The 21,038-nt window shown below is 42.8% G+C and overlaps 1 protein-coding gene and 2 long non-coding RNA genes across 3 annotated transcripts; 1 reads left to right on the forward strand and 2 right to left on the reverse strand.

The window, feature by feature from the left end:
- Window positions 1–4,328: 4,328 nt before the first annotated feature.
- Window positions 4,329–6,910, reverse strand: LOC146577332 (uncharacterized). The gene is made up of 2 exons (XM_085269415.1): window positions 6,283–6,910; window positions 4,329–4,489 (listed from the first exon to the last, which is right to left on the reverse strand). The coding sequence occupies exons 1-2, from the start codon at window positions 6,908–6,910 to the stop codon at window positions 4,383–4,385; spliced, it is 735 nt and encodes a 244-aa protein (XP_085125541.1). The 3' UTR covers window positions 4,329–4,382.
- A 6,997-nt stretch (window positions 6,911–13,907) lies between these two features.
- Window positions 13,908–16,826, forward strand: LOC146577333 (uncharacterized). Its single transcript, XR_014889392.1, has 2 exons — window positions 13,908–15,372; window positions 16,261–16,826. It is a non-coding gene; the product is annotated as an uncharacterized LOC146577333 (long non-coding RNA).
- A 43-nt stretch (window positions 16,827–16,869) lies between these two features.
- Window positions 16,870–18,087, reverse strand: LOC146577334 (uncharacterized). Its single transcript, XR_014889393.1, has 2 exons — window positions 18,023–18,087; window positions 16,870–17,134 (listed from the first exon to the last, which is right to left on the reverse strand). It is a non-coding gene; the product is annotated as an uncharacterized LOC146577334 (long non-coding RNA).
- Window positions 18,088–21,038: the final 2,951 nt, after the last annotated feature.

Consider the following 21,038-nt stretch of genomic DNA (forward strand, 5'->3'; position numbering starts at 1 on the left):
CGCTCAGGTGCGTCCGCCTCCCCTGCAGCGGCGCTGCAGACCACGCCCGCCACACGCAGTAACCAGGTAAAATACATACTTGGGCAGAATTTTGCAAATATCTATTTTTCATTTTGTAGCAGCATAGAGCTTTTTTCCAATTATTTTTTAAAAGTCAGGTCAAGGCTCCAAAAGCCCAAAGGCGATATAACAGTTTGTGTTTGCTACATGGATCATTGTAGTTCAGCTGTTTGAGGGAGTTAGTGTTTGTGTGTCTCTCTGTGTGTGTGACTTCCAACTGTTTCTAACAGCATCCTTAGCCATAAAATGGTGATCTCCCCCACACCCAATATATGGTTCACTTCCTGTATTGGTTCAGCGTGCACAACACAGTGAAGCCACTAAAGGGCAGGAAGCTGACCACACAAGAAACAGAATCTTCACAGAGATGTGTCGACAATAATCCTCCCCCAGCACAGAGTGGCTGGAGAGGTGGTCAGGATCAAAGGAATGTCTTGATCCTACAGATTGAACTAAGACCTGTAAAATTTAAGAAACACATTGACAACATTCAACAATTAGACTCAACAGGGGCCATTAGGAAAGCCACAATGTTCATAGAGGGGCCATGCAGCTCACACTTGACTGTGACTCCTGACCAGGGCTGGACTGGGACAAAAAATGGTCGCGGGCATTTTGACTGGAGACCGGCCCCCCAGGTATTAAAGGAAAAACCATGAAGCCTTTGAATGAAAACAAACGCTGTTGTCACAGTGATGGACGCTGTCTTGTTGGTATACATGCATCAGTCTAATAAACTTAAACCTGCACCATCCTCCCTGTCCTGCTATTCTAAACAGGAAGTAGACTGTTGGTCGAGTTAACCTCCTGAACATCTACAACACACGGTGAAAACCTGACATTAAGACAGAGACTAGAGGTGAGACATGATCATTGCTGATTACTGATGACAGATTTAGATATGTTTTCATAAACCTTTCATTTGCCACATCAATAAACAGCACGGCAGGGCAAAATATGTTTTCTAACATGGCAACCTTTAAAAAGTGAAAGGAGACAGAAAGACAGCTGAGAAAGAATCAAACTGACTTTTTGATGCATTTTACACACAGTACTGGTGCAGAATCTAGAAAATGTGGGAAACACTGGCATCATATGCAGTACTTACTTCTGAAGAAATTATGATGGGACCCTAAAAAAATGACTATGTACAATAATGGATTTCTATACATTTTACATCAGATGAAAACGTTTGTTGTAAGATTCAGATAATTATTTATTAAAAGCGAGACATTTTAAATGAGAACAAGAAAGAAAAGTATTTCTTTGTGCCCCCCTCTCCCTGTTAATGCCCTACCTGCCCCCCTGGCAACACTTTGCTAGACCCGCCCCTGCACAGTTACCAGCTGTCAGCTACACAAAAAGGATCCTGGTGTTATTTGTCTCTCAGAAACAGTTCATAACTTCAACTCATTTTTGTTTTGTCATGTTTTGTTCTTTACATTGTCTTTCTTCTATATAATTGTTAAACATTTAATAAATATGTCTACAAAAAGATTTTAAAAATCAGACATTTCACACAGACACCCAAATGATTTCTGACTGATGAAGGGGGCTGAAGGTGCCCTGCTCTTGCCCAGCTTCTGCTGCTCTCTCCCTGCTCACTGTCAGCAGCTGGCAGCCTCGGTCCTGCCTGAGACTCTTCATCTATCAGTGCCAAATAATATGGGAAATAGCAACGCACAACATGCACATTACAAAACAAGCACATGAATCAGCATTACATTCATTAGTGAAGTGCTGACATTCGTTCCTAAACTTTGTTTGCTTTGCTTCTTAACCAGTGAAGCAGCGAGGGGCTTTCTGAGGTTCCTGCTCGTAAATGCCCAAAATGAGTCGAGTATTTCTCTGCAACTACAAACTCTGCTTTCATCAGAGGTGTAAATATTACAGCACTGTGTCAGAGTCACTGAGGCTAGAACACAGAAAAAGGAAGTAGATGTATTTATTTTTAGACTTTATTGCCTGGAACCACTTTAAAAATACGCTTTGGGTCACAGTTAACTGCAGAAAACCAGGAATCCACATATGAACATTATCTGTGCAAAGATTTATGCTCACGTCACACGAGCTGATAAGGAGAAGCCAAACCTGGAAGCCACGACTTTGTTGAGGGTGTTTTTTGCAAACTTCTCTCCACAAATTCACATTTTCAAACTGCTTCAACATCTCACTCTGTGTATTCGTGTGTCTCTGAGCTTCGGTGCAGGATCATCATTAAAATGGTGGAAAAATGAGCATGATTGCAACGACCACGGCAAATGGATCAAGTTACAAAAATTAAGCGATACTGATCAACGCACCACAACGATTATGTCGCACGACACAGGATGTGATGTCACAACTGGTGCGAGACTTGCTGGCATGCTCCTATGAGGGTTGTTTTCCGGGGATGGCTTGTTCCTCTTAGTTGCGCGGTCGGGGTTCCCCCAGGTGTCGGGTGGTTCTTGGGGTCCAGGGTCCCGTCTTTGGCTTTCTCTGAAGTGGCCGGCCTCTGCATTGGTTGGCTGGCCGCTGCTTCTGGACTGCTAGTACTCCTTCCCCTGGCTGTGGGAGCTCCATCTGTGGCAGCAAGACCAGGGGCGGATCTAGAGAAATTTTCTTGGTCGACATGGTGCATTTTTCCACCGATAGGAAATGTGGATTTTTTCCTTTCTTTACTGTTTTCGCGCTGTCCTTAGAAAACGCTTAAAACACACACAAACGTGACGACAGTGTTTAGAACAAAGCGTGGCTGATATATATGATCATAACTCTGGATTTACTGGCCTGTAATTAAAATTTAAAAACTTTGAAGTCTGAACTTTCAATGTGGCTGAAACAGAGACTCAGCGTTGCTGCAGCTTGTTGCTATGGCAGCTTACATCAGTCATGTGATTTGGAGGTGCAGCGTGTCCGTGGACCACAGAGGGTTAATAACACTCACCTTCCTCCATTTCCACAGTGTAACATCCACCCACCTGTGTAAAATCCAAAATTCCCATGGTGTTGTTCAGAATGTGCTCTGGCACGATCATAAGCATCGCTTGCTGCTGAAAACAAGAAAAAAGCTGTCCTGCTATGGGCTGAACCACTTGTTACTGATGCAGGGGGGGGGGGGGGGGGGGGGGGGACACTATGCAATATATACAGTTTTAGCATTTATATTCACTGCTGACTGTAACTACGCTCAAACTGTTAATGCTGTCTTATTTTAATAAACAACACTGTCATATGCAAAACTGGGGTGGCACTTGGGGTGGCAAGAGATCATTTTAGGGTGGCACTTGCCACCCCACACTCAGAAAAATAAAGGTGCCAACTGGAACCAAAAGTGGTTCTTTAGACTGATGCCATAGAAGAACCTTTTTTGGTGCCACAAAGAACCTTTCAAACAATGGTTCTTTGAAGAACCATTTCTTTCAGTGGTTCATTGAAGAACCTTTAAAGGAAGGCACGTGCAGAGTGGGGGCTAGAGGGGCTTGAGCACCCGCCCCTTTCCTGATGGGTGCCCAAGGTGCCCTTTTGTTGAGGCAACTTTAAAAGAAAAAAATTATTATTATTTTTTAATGTGTGCGTGCGGAGTCCTGTCTGTGCCCCTCAACAATAATATTTAACTATTAATCACAGTTTCGCTAAATAAAAGGATCTGGCTTGCATCAGTCACATGATCACATTTAACCAATGATCGCCCTTGACGGCAGAACGCTGTTGTGCCAAAGTAGTTACCCCCGTCAAAAATTGTTTCCCCTTTCACGGGAGTGCGCAAAGTAGGAGGAGCCACTTGCCCAGCTCCGTTCTGTACGCTACTTGTCACTGATCTGCAGTCGACGCGATAAAGAGTAAAAGCTGGAAAACAGCAGACTCGATGAATTTAATATTAGTTTCGTGACATTGTAATGTGCCGTGTGGAAGACAGTTTACCTTATACTGTACACTGAAATAACCTGCTGGGAATACTTTGTCTAGAAAAAGACTTTGATACTATAATACTGTAAAACCAGATGGAAACACGTCGCTCTCCAGTGAATTGACACTCGGTTTACACTTTGTAGCAAAGCTATCACGAATGAGTTCATTTGCAAAATCAATCTCAATCTAACCAATAAGTACAGTAACTTTGGAGAAGATGTCTTATTCACAGCAAAAGTTATGGAGGGATACAGATTTTATCAGGCTGTGTGGCATCGGCTGCCAAAATGTGTGCCCCCCCCATCTGTAATCCATATTGGCTTTGTTATCACAAAGGGTATATTTGCCAAATAAGTCACAGTATAACCAATAAGTACAGTAACTTTGGAGACCATTTGGTTTTTTTAGACTTCTTAATTTAACATCTACATCTAGATCACTGTACCAATTTGTTGGATATCCCAGTAGAATAATTTGTAAGCACCAATTCTGGAGAGTAGAATGTGAGGACTCTTTCCAGCCCAGGCATCCATTATATCTACAAAAAGTAATAAGAAAAAAAGATAAGTCAGCAGGACTAAATGTAAATCAAAATTTAAAATGCATAATTTCTTATGTAGTGTCTGACAAAAGACGTGTTTCAGGGTAAATACTTTTAAGACGCTGATAAAATGGGCACATGGTTTAACATTGTATTTTGTAAAAAAAAAAAAAAAAAAGAGCACTTAAATTTGCTTTTATTTGGGGGTAAAGTTACACTTACAATGTTCTACATAGACATTTAAATAAATTCATATTAATGAAAGAAAAGAAATTTAAATACATAGCAATAGAAAAGCTCTTGGCCCCTATCAAATCTTTTTTCCTGCAGAAACACCTATTACAACAAATTTTTAAAATTATGTTTAGTTGAAGCTACATGACTATATTTTAAAATACTCAGGCTCAAGGCTTGCACCTGTGGCCTTTACTATTACATAACCGTTTCTGGAAAAATGTTATTTTTCTCCTCCAAAACTAGTTTTATTATCTCTAAAATATAGTGTCAATTTTTGGGCTGTTAAAAGCAGCGTCTTAAAGAGTATTTGATCTTTCAAACTGTTGCTGGCAGGCAGTCATCATCACAACATTAATATACTTCTTGTAGTGGGCATTCTATGTCACTAGCAGCATTTATGACAGCAATTTTAGAAAATAAGAAAATGAAGAACATACACTACTAGTCAAAATTTGGGACACACCTTCCCATTCAGTGTTTTTCTGTGTGTTCATGCTTTTCATGCAGTGACAATCATCTTAGGTGACTACCCCATGAAGCTCACTGACAGAATGCCTAGAGTGTTCAAAGCAGTGATCAAAGCAAAGGGTGGCTAATTTGAAGAATCTAAGATATAAAAAATATTTTTGATTCTTTCATACTTTTTGGTTTACTACATCATTTGTGTTAGGGTTAGTGCTCCATATCAATCAATCAATCTTTATTTATAAAGCACTTTTCATACAAAAAAAATGTAGCACAAAGTGCTTTACATAGTTAAAAGCAGCCCACCCCACCCTCCAACTCACTCCCCACACTCTCAATACACATATATCCACACACACACACACACACACACACACACACACACACACACACACACACACACACACACACACACAGAAGATTAAGAAGATTAAAAAATTAATAAGAAAAACCAAAAAATATTAGGTAAAGCCTAAATTAATAATAGAATGACAGGATAGAATAAATAAGCATAAAATAAATAAACGCTAAGTAAAAGCTAAATTAAAAAGGTGGGTCTTGAGCCTGTTCTTAAAAACATGTACGTTCTCTACGGCCCTGAGCTCCTCCGGCAGGCTGTTCCACAGCTCCATATGTGTCCATTCATAGTTTTGATGCCTCGAGTTCTAATCAACAATGAATCTACAAAATAGACAAGGAAATTAAGAAGCAACATTAAAATGAAGGTGTGTCCAAACTTTTCACTCTTAGTGTACATCAGATATACAATATAAATCATGAACATTCTGGGTTACACAACAACAAAAGAAAGATTCACAGTTTTGAAGGACTCACTTTTTCATTTGTGTAATTTTACACATGTGGCTTACATTCTTTTACAAGTTTTCTATAATGTTTTGCCCCATGAATGTTTTTTTAAAGCATTAACATATTATTAAATTTAAATATTCTGTTAGGAAATATACCTAACAAAATCTTTTTAAAGGTGTAAAATTTCCTATGCCATGATCTACAGAGTACTGAAACAAACACTGTCATAGGAACAAAAGTCCTTTTTTTAAAAATAAAAAAATATTATATTTATTTACATTTCTCTGCAACTGTTGGTTCTATGGTTTGTGCTGTAGATTGCTGGGCTGTAATCTGTGGAGCTGAGGCTTGTGTGGTTGTAGCATTTGGAGCTGTGGTCTGTGAGGCTGGGTCTGCTGTTGTGGTTTGTGAGGCTGGGTCTGCTGTTGTGGTTTGTGAGGCTGGGTCTGCTGTTGTGGTCGGGTCTGCTGTTGTGGTTTGTGAGGCTGGGTCTGCTGCCGTTGTGGTCTGTGAGGCCTGGTCTGCTGTTATTGTCTTTGAGGCTGGGTCTGCTGCTGTTTTGGATTCGCTTTGTAGAGCTGTAGCGTGTTCTGGTGCTGTAACACTTGTGGCTGGTTCTGGTGGTTCGTTCTCTTTCTGTGCTGTTGATCCTGACTCTGGTTCTGATACCGTTATTGGTATACCTTGTGGAACTGGAGATGGATGTTGTGTTTGAACTGGTAGTGATGTAAGTGATGCCATTGGTGCTGTAGCCTGTGTAGCTCTAGGAGGAGGTGGTGGTGCTACCGCCACTGGTGCTGCTGTAGCCTGTGAAGCTAGAGCAGATGCTGGTGCTGCTGGACCTGGTTGTGCTGTTAGTAATGTGGCTGCTGTTTTCTTTAAACCCTGGTGTGGCACTCTTGGCATGCTGTCTTTGCTTAACTTTAGTTGGTCAATATTTACTTTTGGAATGATTGTCCCATTGGAATCCTGAAGATCTGCACTTTTACCTTGGATTGCTGTAATAATGTAAGGGCCTAAAAAGTTTGCTTCAAGTTTCCCCCCTTTCCTCTGCTAGACTCTTATGTTAGCTCTTAAAACTTTGTCACCAACTTTGAAGACGACATCTCTCTTCATCATTTTTATTTTGCCCTTTGTTTTTTCCTGAGCTTTGACCACGTTGTCCTTCACCAGTTCCAACAGTTTTTGATGCTTTTGAATGTCTTCCGACACCTTCCGACAGATCAGTTTCAGTGAACATTATTCACAGAGGGATCTACAGAAACTGTAACACTGTGCAGCTCTGCGACTCAACAATATGACAACAATGTAACACACACTAGAATCATCAAATAAAGCCCCACTAACCACTAGAACTAGAACTAACTAACTAGCACTGGACACTTGCATATTAGAGATTTCTACCACCATAGGAGGCGAGATATCATCCTTGAACCAGAGCATCCAGCCCTCAATTTCGGACATAAAAAGCGACGTGGCCAGGCATGATAACACTTTGACTGAACTGCAGGACTGTGCCTCGAACCACTCTGACACCATCGCCACTCTCCAGGCCACTGTGGAGCGTTTGTCTGCGGAGGTAAAGAAGTTAGATGAGAGATGTGGAGCTCTTGAGGCACTCCAGGAGGAATAATTTAAGAACTGCAGGAATACCAGAAGGCACAGAGGGACCCAAGATGACTGAGTTGGTTCACACCTGTTGGCGGAGGCGCTATCTCTCGAGGAGAAGCCACTCATCGATCGAGCACATAGAGTGAATCGCCAGCGTCCCAAACAAAGTCATCTTCCTCGGCCCATCATCTTGAGATTGCACTACTACCACATTGGTGAGGAAATTCTGCTGAAAGCTGCAGAGAACAAGAACCTGATGTATAAGGGTTTTTAAAATAAACATCCTCCCAGATTTCCCTCCCTCGGTTGGAAACGCAGAGCCGCATTTGCAAATATGAGAGGAAGACTACGTGGGATGACCGGCGTCAGGTACAGACTGCTATACCCTGCAAAGCTGTTAGTGACATGAACTTGACATAAGAAAAGTAATTTATCCCTTTTTGATTCTGTGTATCTGGCGCTCATCCAGTGAGTTCACACTTGGCAGAAACAGACTGAATTTGTCTGGAGAACTTTGGCTTCAGCCAAGTTAGATAAACACACTGTGTCTCTGTCAAAACAGCAGTGTAGTTGTGGCACCCCTGTGAGGGAATGACCACATTAATATTATTTTGTGTAAAACACTCATGTAACGGGACATTTTTCATTGCTATATGTATTTATTTTCAGTTTCTTTAAGAGGATAGAAAATCCATGTAACAGGGATTCATTTTATGTTAGAAAGCAGTGAGGGCGGAACTTTGGTGCTTGCTCCGGGGTTTCGGGGAGCAGTAAGTGGAGCCCACCTTCCGCTGCTTCCTCAGACACGTTCTGGAGGAAAGCAGAGACGCATCGTGTCTTCCTTACTCTGCTCTTCACCTGCTTTTACAGGTCGGTACACGGTGCTCGCACCGAAAATGTTGTTTATTGTCACCATGGTTACCCACGTTAATGTGAATGGGAGAGTTAAGGCGGTCCGCCAAAGTTATTTATATGTAAACACGGGAGAAAACCAGAGGAGTGTCCCGCGCGACCGCACCGCGAGCCCGCTCGTTAGGTGGAGCGCTCGTGAAGCAGAGTCAGTGCGCTCCTATGCTCTGTGCAAACGTGTTGTAATGCTCCAATCAAATCAGTTCTGTGAGATGTGAATGTTAATAGTTCTGTTAAAGTGACTGAGTAGATTAGCTAGTGTAACACAAGCACTCTGAGCAACTCTGTGTAGCTAACAGAGGCATTCATGGGTTGATTAAACAAGCTGTGTTTCATGATGCACTAAATAGTGATTTTGCCAGTAAATTACTGGAGGGAACAAATGTAATGTATTTACCAATGCTGTTATTGAATAGAACTGTTTAGCCAGTAAGACACTGCAGAAGACAATGTGATGTGTTTATTGATATGATAAAAGGATGTAGCTGTTATGGAAAGAAGTGTGAACTTGAGAAACTGAACCAGTTAAAAAGAGTATATTTCACTGATGTTGTGAAATAAGTAAATGTAATTGATGTGAATGAGGAAGCAGCTGAACAGTATATTGAAAGCTCATGTTTAGTGTTTTATAGCATTTATTTGTGTGAAATAAATCAGACTCAGACACGTTCTGGAGGAAAGCAGAGACGCATCGTGTCTTCCTTACTCTGCTCTTCACCTGCTTTTACAGGTAACATATTTGTCATCGAGGTCTTCATCCTTGGGACCCGTAACATAGTAACTTCTTCATTGTTATACTTCTATAGTTTTCCCATTTTGTGAGCTGTGGATGTGGAAAGTGTCTCAGTGACACATCCACATGAAAACGGCGTTACCTTCGTTCATTTGCACGTCAAATGAACGAGCTGTTTGGACTTTAACGTCACAGCTGATGCTTCGATACTCGAACTCAAGAGTTCAGCTTCCACTCAGAGGTACAAGTACACACAGCAAAGATAAACGTGTACACAAGGTGGAACCCACAAGTGCACAGCTCCAACCAGAGATGGGCAGTAATCCGATTACTTTTTTCAAGAAACGCGTAAAGTGAGGGATTACTATTGCAAAAAAGGTAATTAGATTACTGTTACTTTGCCGTAAGCACGCTGCGTTACTGCGTTACTAAAACCGCAGCTGTGTGCAGATGAACAATGGATAATCTATCGAGTGTGGAGAGAGTGTGAGCGTGCAGCGTTTAAAGCGTGGAAGCACTGACCTTACTTTGAGTTTGACTCTGTAAAAAGTGACAAAAACATTAGCGTCCGCTGTTCACTGCGTGGGAAGACAACATGCTCACTCACTATGTGTTAATGGGCATGCTTATTTATAACTTTGATAAAATGTCATAAAAATAATTCCATGCCAGCTCACCATTGGTGATCAGGTAGTTTCTGTTCCAGTTACAGTCCCATAAATCATGAAGCTTGCTGCCAGAAAAGCTTCAAATCTCCTTTGAAAGCTGTTTGTGGTCTTGATTGTGGGAGCTTCAGTTGTCTGACTCCAGCTGCAACACAGTGCTCACTGATATCATTTGCAAAAACCCCAGTGTGACAATATTTATCAGTGAAGCAGAAATCAGGAAGTGACGACTTTTCTTTGAACATTTGCTGAGGCTAAGCTGTGCTTTCTACCACAGTTGGGAATTTCCTGGTTTACAACAAATTATTGTGTCAACACCGCATAAGATTTCAAACTACAGGAAAATCACTGGAGTTATAAGAGCCAGACAACGACACACACACACCACATGCATGCTGTTGCTATTTATTGTGGATTAACCTGTCAAGGGCCAGAACAAAATAATTCTGCCTCAAATACAGGAAATCATAGCTTTCCTGTATTTCCTCCATTGTTGGCATGCTGGTTAGTGCTGTTGCTCCACAGTAAGAAGGTCCTGGGCTAAATTATCCATGAATGTAAACGGCTGTGTGTTTCTATCTGATAGACTGGTGAGCTGTCCAGGGTGTACCCTGCCTGGTAACCTATCACTTCAGGGTTATTTCCCAGCCCTGCTGCAACCAGGATAGAGATAGGAGGATGGTAGTTGTTGTAGACCCATTCAATTTCAATTGAAGGATTAAAATGTTCCAGGAGCTCAACTTACTCCATCTGAACATGTTTCAATCGTGTTTTATGAACACAACATGCAGCTTTACTGAATATGAAAAGGTTGTGTTGATTTAACTCAGTTGTTTAAGTTTCTGCCAAAGCAAAACCTTTGTGTGCAACCAGTGTCCACTATTGAATCAAGTCAATCCAACATGTTTTTGTCAGTGCAAAAGGAGTTACGGTGCCTGTATTCCTGCACAATATTGTCCCGGGAGGGAGAAAAACTTTCTGGTGAAGTTTTGGTTGATTTTTGGGTTTTGCTTGACACTAGGTTGATTTTATCAGTGAGGTTTGGATTGTTTTCTTTCTCTAAGAGAGAGAAAGATGGTTTTATGCTTGGACATGTTTGCAATGGGCCCCAGTATTTGTTACTTTATTAGTATTTTATTGGTTGCGTTTGTTTGTGCTTTTGTTACAGTGCACTGAGATAAGAACATCTGAGAGGTGTGATCCACCGGTGGTGATATTTTGGTATTTTGTGAGTTCCCGATTTAACAAATCAGCTCTTTAATCCAGACCTGAGAGGTTGAACTTTAAAGCGCTATAAAATATTCTTACTGGAAACAGTGGCAAAGTGTTTTTCTCCATGATTATAATGGGCTTGGGAGAAATTCACTTATATGTGACACTGATCACATGAGAAGTCCTGAGTCCGATGCATGTGACATTGGTCTTGGGGCAGTGTTGATGAAAAAGGATGACAAGGGTCGTGAGTACGTTGTGGCTTTTGCTAGTCGCTCCCTTCACAAAGCTGAACTCCCCTACTGCACTTCAGAGAAGGAGTGCCTCGCTGTGATATGGGCTCTGGAACACTTCCGCCCATATGTTGAAGGTGTTCATGTTACTATCTTCACTGACCACAACAGTCTCAGGTGGCTCATGTCTCGTCAAAACCCAACGGGCCGACTCGCCCGCTGGTCACTTCGTTTGCAGGACTTTGATTTCACAATAGTGCACAAACCTGGTGCACAGAACAAAGTTCCCGACGCACTGTCACGCAACCCTTTGCCTCTGACCTGTGACAGGCCGACTGATCTTTTACCAGATCATGCTGTCATGGGCAGCCTGGACATTCGTACTCTGCCCCCCGTCATTCTGGCTGACCGTTCACAATTCAGACAGCTGCAGTTAGACGATCATGTCACAGGTCCACTCCTCAGAGACATTGAAGCAGACTCTCTGAACAGCTCGGACAATGCCACCTTGTTACAGTATGTTGTGTATGACTCTCTTTTGTATCACAGAGAACCCAAGTCCACATGTGCTTTGCACTCTTTGAAAGAGCTGAAACTGTTTGCCCCTACTTCCATGAAAGGCACCTTGCTGGACTATTACCATGACCACCCCACAGCAGGTCACTTGGGTGTTTCTAAGACATTGGCTAGACTGCGTTTTAGGTTTTTCTGGCCCAAAATGGCAGCTGATGTGAAACGCTATGTGATTTCATGCTCAGTGTGCCAACTCACCAAGCCAAGTCAGAAAAAAGCAGCCGGTCTTTTGGTTCCCATTGTCCCCCAGAAACCCTGGGAGTATGTGGGTGTGGATTTTGTTGGGCCACTTCCCCGCACCCCCACTGGTAATACTTATTTGATTGTGTTTGTTGACTATTTGACTAAATGGGTTGAAGCCAGTGCTGTCAAAGAAGCTACATCTCAGGTAGCAGCTGGTAAATTCGTCACTGACATTTTTGCTAGGCATGGTACACCCACTTACCTCATTTCTGACAGAGGGTCTCCTTTTGTGAGTGAGCTTTTTGAACATGTTGTTTCTGCCTTAGGCTCGGTGCACAGACTCACTACGGCATATCACCCTCAGACAAATGCTACTGAACGCGTCAACCGGACTCTGAAAACTGCAATCCGCGCTTATGTAGGTGATAAGCACACATCATGGGACAAGTTTCTCCCTCAGATTTGCTTTGCTCTGCGCACCGCCCCCCATGACAGTACAGGTATGACTCCTGCCATGATGCTTTATGGTCGTGAGTTAGACACCCCGCTTGACCTTATCACTCAGCCTTCTACAGCAGGTGTTGATGAACCGGGTGTGCCTTACCCTGAGACTCTGAGAGCCTCCCTGCAGGAAGCTCACGACCACGCCAAAGCAGCTTTGGACTATAGCCATGACAGACAAAAACATTACTATGACTTGAGACATCGACATGCCACGTTTCGTGTTGGTGACCTTGTGAGAGTTAAGACGCTCAGTCTAACTTTACTGCTAAACTTGCACCACTGTTTCAGGGACCATTGTGTGTATCTCAGAGACTCAGTGATGTTAATTACAGGCTCACTTGGGTGGACTCCGGTGTGGATGCAGGTGTTTATCATGTTGTGAACATGCAACCGTTCCATACCTGGGACTCTCTCACTTCCAAAGAACATTCTGTTTCATTGCCTGCTGAGAGAGAGACCGCAGAGGGTCTGAACTCTGACTCTCAGGCCCACCCTGGCCCCCCTGCAGACACTGACATTGACTCTGAGCCATTCCCCTTTGATTTACCGGACATTGACTCTTCTTCTGGTGTGGGCGCTGTTCCAGAGAGTGTTTCACCCAGATCTGTCCAGCACCCAGCTGCTGGTGGACATTACAATCTCAGGCCCAGACGTTGCCCCAGAGTTACGTCTGGCTGGAGCAACAAAAGATGGACTAATGATTTTCACACAACCAGGCTTGATCTGAAGTGAAATGTTTTGGTTAAACCTGTTTGATGCTGTCTTGTTGCATTGCTACTTTGAGTCATGATATGTAGATGTTTCTGTTTGGTTCATTCTTGGCATTTACTTAGAAAAAAAAGAGAACAAAAGAAAAAAGTGAAAAAAACTGTACATATTCGTCTTATTTTCACCAATTTAATTTTTAAATGGTCTTTTGCCCTGTGTGTGTGCACCAATCTTAGCTGTAACCTCTATGTATAGGGTACTGTTTGGTGTGGTGTGTGCTTTTTCAGCTGTGTACGGCTGAGGACAGCCTTTTTCTCACCAGGGGGGGACTATGTAACAGTTGCTATTGTAATGCAGTGTATCACCACATGGCGTCGCCTCTTGTCTCACGACTGGTGTCACCCCCTTTTTGTTCTTCTTCGCACTCCTCCTGTAATGGATGCTCCCGTGTGTACGCGGACTAGTGTGCTCTTTAGTAATGTGTGGTAGAGGTAGCACTTTTATTTTTGATATTGTAAATAAATGAGTACTTTTTGGAAAGTCAGAAGCTGTTGCTCATTCGCTATCCACCTGCACACCTCCGCGGCTGGCTTCATCTCCACTGCACGTTACAATATGTTGATTTTTTTCGCCTACTCATATCATAATTTTTTTACTCCTGGTTCTGTATGTTCATGTTCTGTTCTTTTGTAAACTTCATCTGTTTGTATGTTGTATACTCATTGTGTTTCAATAAAGTTCGATTTAAAAAAAGGTACGTTCTAAACGAAGCTTCAGACGTCACTGATCACGTGACTCTGGCCAAACGAACCAAGCCTCGACACGGTGCTTCTGAAGCAGCGCGTTGATCTTTCTGACACACGCACCGGAGCGTCAGCTTCAAGCTGGCCATCACTACGTCTCACATCTAAAGGTGTCAAGGTAACTTTGAACTGAGTTCAGTCAATCTGGAGTTTTTCCAAGTTTTCTGTTGCTCTCTGTGAGAGAAGAGCGTTAAAGGCGGGGCTCTCCAGAGTCCAGCAAAACAGGAAACCACAGCTGGGTGTGTGTAAGTGTGCAAACCAATAGAATGCATCGTGGTGGGGGGGCATCACGGGCATTGGCAAGAAAAAAATAAAATAATCGGTCGTACCCATGCTTCCCCGACGTCATGCCAGCGCATATTGGGAAATTCGTAGGCACCGATCGGTTTTCTATCAGCCATTTGCTGGGAGTAAGGGCGCCCTCCGTTTGCGAGGTGCGCCTGCTGCTGGCGGCACAGGGAGGAGAGGGCGGGGCGGCGGGGAGTCTCTGGCTGGCTGGAGCGGCATCTAATAACCAACTCGCAAAACAAAATAAAAACAACACAACAAACAGATATTATGATACAGACTTATAATCTGCACCGATGTTTTTTCTAAATTCTATAAAGTGAGCGCGAGAGCCCTCGGTGCACCTGCGAGCTGCTGAAGTCAAAGTAAACTTTATTGTCATCTCCGCTACAGACAGTCCAGCATATAGAGAGACGAGACGACGAGGCTGCAGTTACAGCGGTGCAAGTACACAAACAATAAATATAAGAAGAGTAACGGTGTGTTCACACCGAACGCGATGGACGCGAATAAAACGCCCCAAACGCCCCTAATTTGACGCGTGCACATTCGCGTCTCAACGCGTGTCCAAGAAAAATCCATCGTCAACCGGAAATGTGGGAGGAATGTGGGAGGAAGTTGTGCCAGACATCTTTGCAAGATGGCAGCTGTCGAGCTAGCGCTTGAAAAGAGACTCTCCCTTCTCTATGTACTGTGGAGAGCAGAGCAGCAGCGTAAAAGACGTCCTCGCCGTACCTGGGTCCATCAGGTCCTCCAGAGGCGTGAGCAGTTTGGTGAGTTTCACCATTTGCTCCAGGAGCTGCGCCTGGATGACGGCCGATTCCAGCGCTATCACCGTCGGCCAGTTTGAGGACCTGCTTTCCCTCGTCGGTCCCAGAATCGCCCGCCTAGACACCAACTACAGGCGCTCAATCCCACCTGCAAAGCGCCTGTCCGTCTGCCTGAGGTTAGTAAAAGTATTTAATACGGTAGTTCTTTAATGATACCTGTGCTAATATATGCTAAACCATCCATTTATACACTGCTAACATGGATGTGCTATGCTAACAGTGAATGCTGTCGGTGTTTACTGAAAGCAAACTGTGGTACAGAGACGACTGTTTATAATATTTCTAGTGATACTCAGAAGGTCTCATCAAGTCCCGATTTAATTCGATTTATGCTGTTATCAGTGTTTGCAATGATAGCATGGCTGTGGTGTCACATCAATGTATGCGCTCGGTGTTTGCTGATATCAAACTGTAGCATTAGGACCACTGAGTTAACCTTGTAGTGATACTCACTCCTTTATATTTAGACCTGGTTTAATTCTGGGATAGTTGAATGTTTGTATATAATCCCTGCAGCTGTCAGACTCTATAGCAGGGGTCACAGCCTTTATTAAAACAGAGTTAGATAAAACTGAACAGTTTGGTTCATCTCTAGTTACATGGTTCTATCTTGATAAGCTGTCTTATCACAGATTAATTTTTCAAAAATATTAATGATTTAAGCAAGGAAAGGGCTACATGTCAACATACAACTCTTTATTTCTATTAATGTCTCACTTCATTCCTACCTGATTGACATGTTTAGGAATTATGAGTGATTGGCTCACTGTAGTTGTGAAAGTTGCTACCAATCAAATTATGATATGTTAAAGTTAAAACAAAACACAACTGTTTTAGATATTATCTAATATACATTTTGTAATTATCCTTATAATTACAAAATGTTTTATGTAAGATTTAAGTTTTGTGATTTATATCTGACATCACAAAAGTATTTTGGAATTTGAATAATGTATTTTGTAACTGCAGTACACATAATACTGATTTTGAACAATTTTGTCCAGGTTCCTTGTCACCGCGGACTCCTTCAGCACCAAGCGTTCAGTTACAGAGTCGGTGTGTCCACGGTGAGCCAGATCACCCCCCAGGCAGCGACGTCCATCTGGGACTGTCTAGTGGACGACTTCATGGCTGTGCCTTCACCTGGAGACTGGCGGTCCATCACAGAGGGATTCCAGGAGCGCTGGAACTTCCCTCTGTGCTGTGCAGCTCTGGATGGGAAGCACATCCAGACAAAGGCACCCCATATATCATATAGGAGACACACACATTGATATACACTAAATATTTATTTCATTTCTTTTTTGTGGTGCCCAAATTTATGCACCTGCTTGATTTTGTTTGAACAATTATTGCACACTTTCTGTAAATCCAGTAAACTTCTTTTCACTTCTCAAATATCACTGTGTGTGTCTCCTGTATGATATTTAACTGACATTTTTTATTGTAACAACCAACGATTTATACAGGAAAATAATGTCTATTAACAAGGTTGCCCAAACTTTTGCATCCCACTGTATTAGTATATTTTGTCATTAGTATAATATGAAATAAATTCTACATGTGTCAAGTCGTGTGCCAACATTTGCTGTGTAGTAGAACTGAGACATCAGTCATTATAAAAATTTATTTGAAATAATATTAAAATTCTCAAACAGAAAAACATTAAACATAAATATATAAAATATAAGAATTTACAGAGAGACAGGAATAAAAAGGACCAGCTGCTCTCCAGAGCAGGAACAAGGCTGAGGAGGAAATGCTCCATTGGAGACTGGTGTGAACTCTTCAGGGACTCCAGGATGGCCAGCTCCACCGCCGATGGACCGTCCTGGGACCCGTCCCTCATCTGCCTCGGAGCCGTCCTCCTCTGTGGGCCTGTAAAACAGCACAAAACACAAAGAAATGAGAAGGCTGCTACTAGATTTTAATTTCAACATTGAAAAAAACAAAAACAGGATATAATCAGATTGGTTTTAGATATTTAGTAAAGGTGATCACAAGGCAATCCCACCGACTAAAAAGGTATCAGTGCTTGCTGTACATATCTGTGGGTGCAGCAGCAGGAGCTCAGGGACTGGGGATGCTCTGCTGCAGAATCAGTTGGTTCTATCAATACAGTATTAAATGTTAACAGGTTGGATATAATAATCGTAGAGTAGACAGTGGTCCCTCATTTATTGCAGCAGGGGTTCTCAGAATAACTAGCCCCTGGCCACGCACTTTATACACTTTTTTCCACACACACACATGAACATTGGTCACAGTTCTCACAATTGATTCTCAAAGTGCAAACCTTTGTAGATTGCAAAACGTAAAAGTATTATTATGCCGCGGTTTGTCTTCATCTGCCCGCCACTTTCGTGCGCCTTTTTCCCTCGCGGTGCAGGTGTCTATTTCCGAATGAGGGTCTTAGTTATGGGTGTTTTTGTGCTGTTTTTTCTATTGGACGCGATGGTTATCAAAACCAAACATGATAAATTTGGCAAGCGCAGGAGACACGACACGGAGCAGATTTGTCAATCAGGCTGCAGAATGCAATGCTGTACGGTGCAATAAAAAAATCAGCGAAAAAGCGAAGCAGTGACGGATGAGCGGGACCACTGTGTGCTGTTTATTAATAAAAAATATATATTCCTATATGACAACATTCATAAAAGCAGAACGGTATTTGTACGTCAGTGGGAAAATAGCAGTGGCTTGCTAGCTTTTGTGCGGCTTCCCCGGGTCAGTGAAAACTTTCAAAAGAGAAATGAATGAACTTACCAGGTTGCCCGATCTCTTCACATATCTTCCTCCAAGCTCGGTCCTTTTTATTCCTGTCTCGGTACAGAAAGCAGCTGGTGTCGTACAGCTCCGAGTTGTTTGCTACGCGTTGATTAGCCTTCCCTCCATTGAAGTATGAAGGGATTTGGCTGGATCTGCCCCTTTGACCTAGGTCACAGCCACGTCACCAGGCTCCTGATTGGTTGTCGCGGCGCGATTTGACGCTGGAGTTCAGCTTTTTCCAACTCGAGCGGTAGACGCGAAACGCGTATGCACAAAATGCAACACAAAAACTCACGCGCGTGGTTTTATTCGCGCGTCAAACGCGCCAGACGCGCTACACTGACGCGCGTTTCACGCGTTTTCGCGACGCAAATCTGCTTCCGAATTTTCGCGGGACCCGCAATCGCGCGTCATCGCGCCTTTCCATTGACTTTACATGTAAACCTGACGCTCTATTCGCGTCCATCGCGTTCGGTGTGAACACACCGTAAGAAAATAAATCTACACTTTAGGACTCGGGGTAAAGGATCAATAACAATTTAAATTTATAATTTACAGTTTGATGATTTAAAGTCTCACACAACCCGTCAAAAGGGGCGGGGCCGGCTGCTTCCAAGTAGAGCACATTTCATTTATAATGATGTAAATCCAAGCCCATCATGGATTCACGATCTGAATCCTGGGTTGTGTGAAATCCCAGAAATCAACCTTAGACAAAGTGAATCTGTGAACTAAGGTGTAGGTCTGTTAGGTTAATTGTGCTGATCCTCGGGTTGGGGGATTTGTGTTTGTACTGGAGCGCAAAATTCAAACCAATGGAAGATGGACAATAAAAGTTCAAAGCCATCAGGTGCTCAGGTTAGAAAAAAGAGAAAAGATGCAGGTAAGCAGACGTGTGATTGGATAATGGCAGGTCATCCTGAACCAATCAGACTAAACTCCAAACAATACATTATGTTACAGATTTTAATATTAATTAGTCATTGTTACTTGTTGATTTGTCCTTTTCTCATTGTGTGACGAATTATGACGACTGTTTGGTAGCTGTTATTGTCTCTCTCTCTCTCTTCATGTGTGTTTCTCTGGTGAAACAATAGTTTTGTGTTAATGTTAGGGCTGCACGATTTTGCATAAAATGAGAATCACGATTTTTTGGCTTAGAATTGAGATCATGATTCTCTCATAACAATAAATAAACATAAAACAACAAATGTCTCACGTTTTGTTGTTGCAGCAAAATGTTGTCCTGGTTGAAATTCCGTCTCCACTGTTGCTCGACGCTGCGTGTACAGAGCAGGTAGTGCAACAATAGAAAAATAGTTGCGGGACGGCACTGTGTAGCGTTTGTCTAGGGTGTTGATCGTTTTCCTAAATCCCTCGTTTTGCACAGTGTTGATGGAGCCATATCTTTGGTCAGGTGATAAGTGATAGCCTCCGTAATGTCTTTGTGCCTGCGGGAGTTCGACGTGTATAGGGAAGCGCTGTATAAGGTTCCCGTTATTGATGTTTGGGTGGTTGACCGGGACGGATTTTCTCCTGTCACTTTCTCGTCATCCCTGACGTGCTCTCCGTTGTTGTTTCCCTGCTAATTTTAGCATCACACGGCACAGCTTCTGTATCACGTGGTATAAGGCTCCGCCCTTGTCATTTGTTGAGCAGGAAGAGTGAGCGCTTGTTTTCATGCAGAGTACGTCCCAGATCAAAATGCGGTACATTTGATCCCTGTTGTCTTTGCTTGATGATTGGTTTGAGTCTTGACAATCCACATTGCTGGCGTTGCATCTTTCAATGGCAGCAATGGCAGGTATCAGTGCTCAAACCTTTTGTGTTTGTTTCCAACAAGTTGCCCACCTCGGGAAACAAAAATGTGTTCTTTTACTTGTCAGATGAACATATGAGACACTTTGACTCTTCAGTGCAGTGTGGAGCCTAACAAAGATCTGTTTTGTGTCCCAGCTGATCAGCAGGAGGAGGAGAGTCTGACGGAGCAGCAGAGGAACATTTTCAGCTACTTGGACTCAGCTCAGCCACTACAGAGGAAACAATGAGCTCAACACAGAAGGTGACAGACAGAGCAGGACCATATGACCAAAGATATTTATCACCATATACATTTGAACATTTGCCATAACGATGTAGCTGACGATAGAATTGACACCAGACAAAATACTTTACAGCTGCACAACTTTATTAAAAACCCATCAATGTATTTTCACTGAAACAAGCAGCTGTTGTTTATGTGCATTAAAGTTATATAAAAATGTAACAGTGCAAATGCAAATTCCTCGCTGACAGTTTAACCAAAAGGCGTTTCCAGTGGAAACTGGGCGACACATCCTGAGCATAACCATGTATAATATCCACTAAACTTCAGAAGAGGTTATACAGTCGTGGCCAAAAGGTTTGAGAATTGCATAAATATTGGAACCTGGAGAAGTTGCTGCTTAAGTTTTTATAATAGCATTTTGCCTGCACTCCAGAATGTTATGAGGAGTGATCAGATGAACTGCATCGTCCTTCTTTGCCATGAAAACGAACTTAATCCCCAAAAAGCCTTACCACTGCATTTCATTGCTGTCATCAAAGGACCTGCTGAGACCATTTCAGTGATCGTCTTCTTAACTCAGGTGAGAATGTTGGCGAGCACGAGGCTGGAGATCATCATGGCTGTATCCCGATTCAGGTTCTGCAGCTTTAAAGTCCTCAAGGGCCGCGTACTCAAAGACCGCTAAGGCCGAAGTGCGAGGCTCGTAGGCTCGTGAAATGGGACGTCTAGCCTCCGTCGCGCTGCCCAGGTTGCCTAGCAACCATGATACTAACAGCTGGAAACGTTTCATACAGCTTTGTTTGACAGAAATGAAGGAGAACATATTTAGTTCATTTGTTTCTACATGAGCTCTGTGTGATTTGATGAGTATCTGAGGCTGAGACCACAGGACTGTGAAACATGATTGTTGGGCTTCATTTCTGTGCTGAACAGTCGTTTAAGATTAGCTGTAAATAACAATTAGCT

Source organism: Mchenga conophoros, linkage group LG3, assembly GCF_057382185.1.
Source record: "Mchenga conophoros isolate Kocher_MC1m ecotype Shallow Benthic linkage group LG3, M_conophoros_male_GT1.1, whole genome shotgun sequence".
Taxonomy (NCBI): domain Eukaryota; kingdom Metazoa; phylum Chordata; class Actinopteri; order Cichliformes; family Cichlidae; genus Mchenga; species Mchenga conophoros.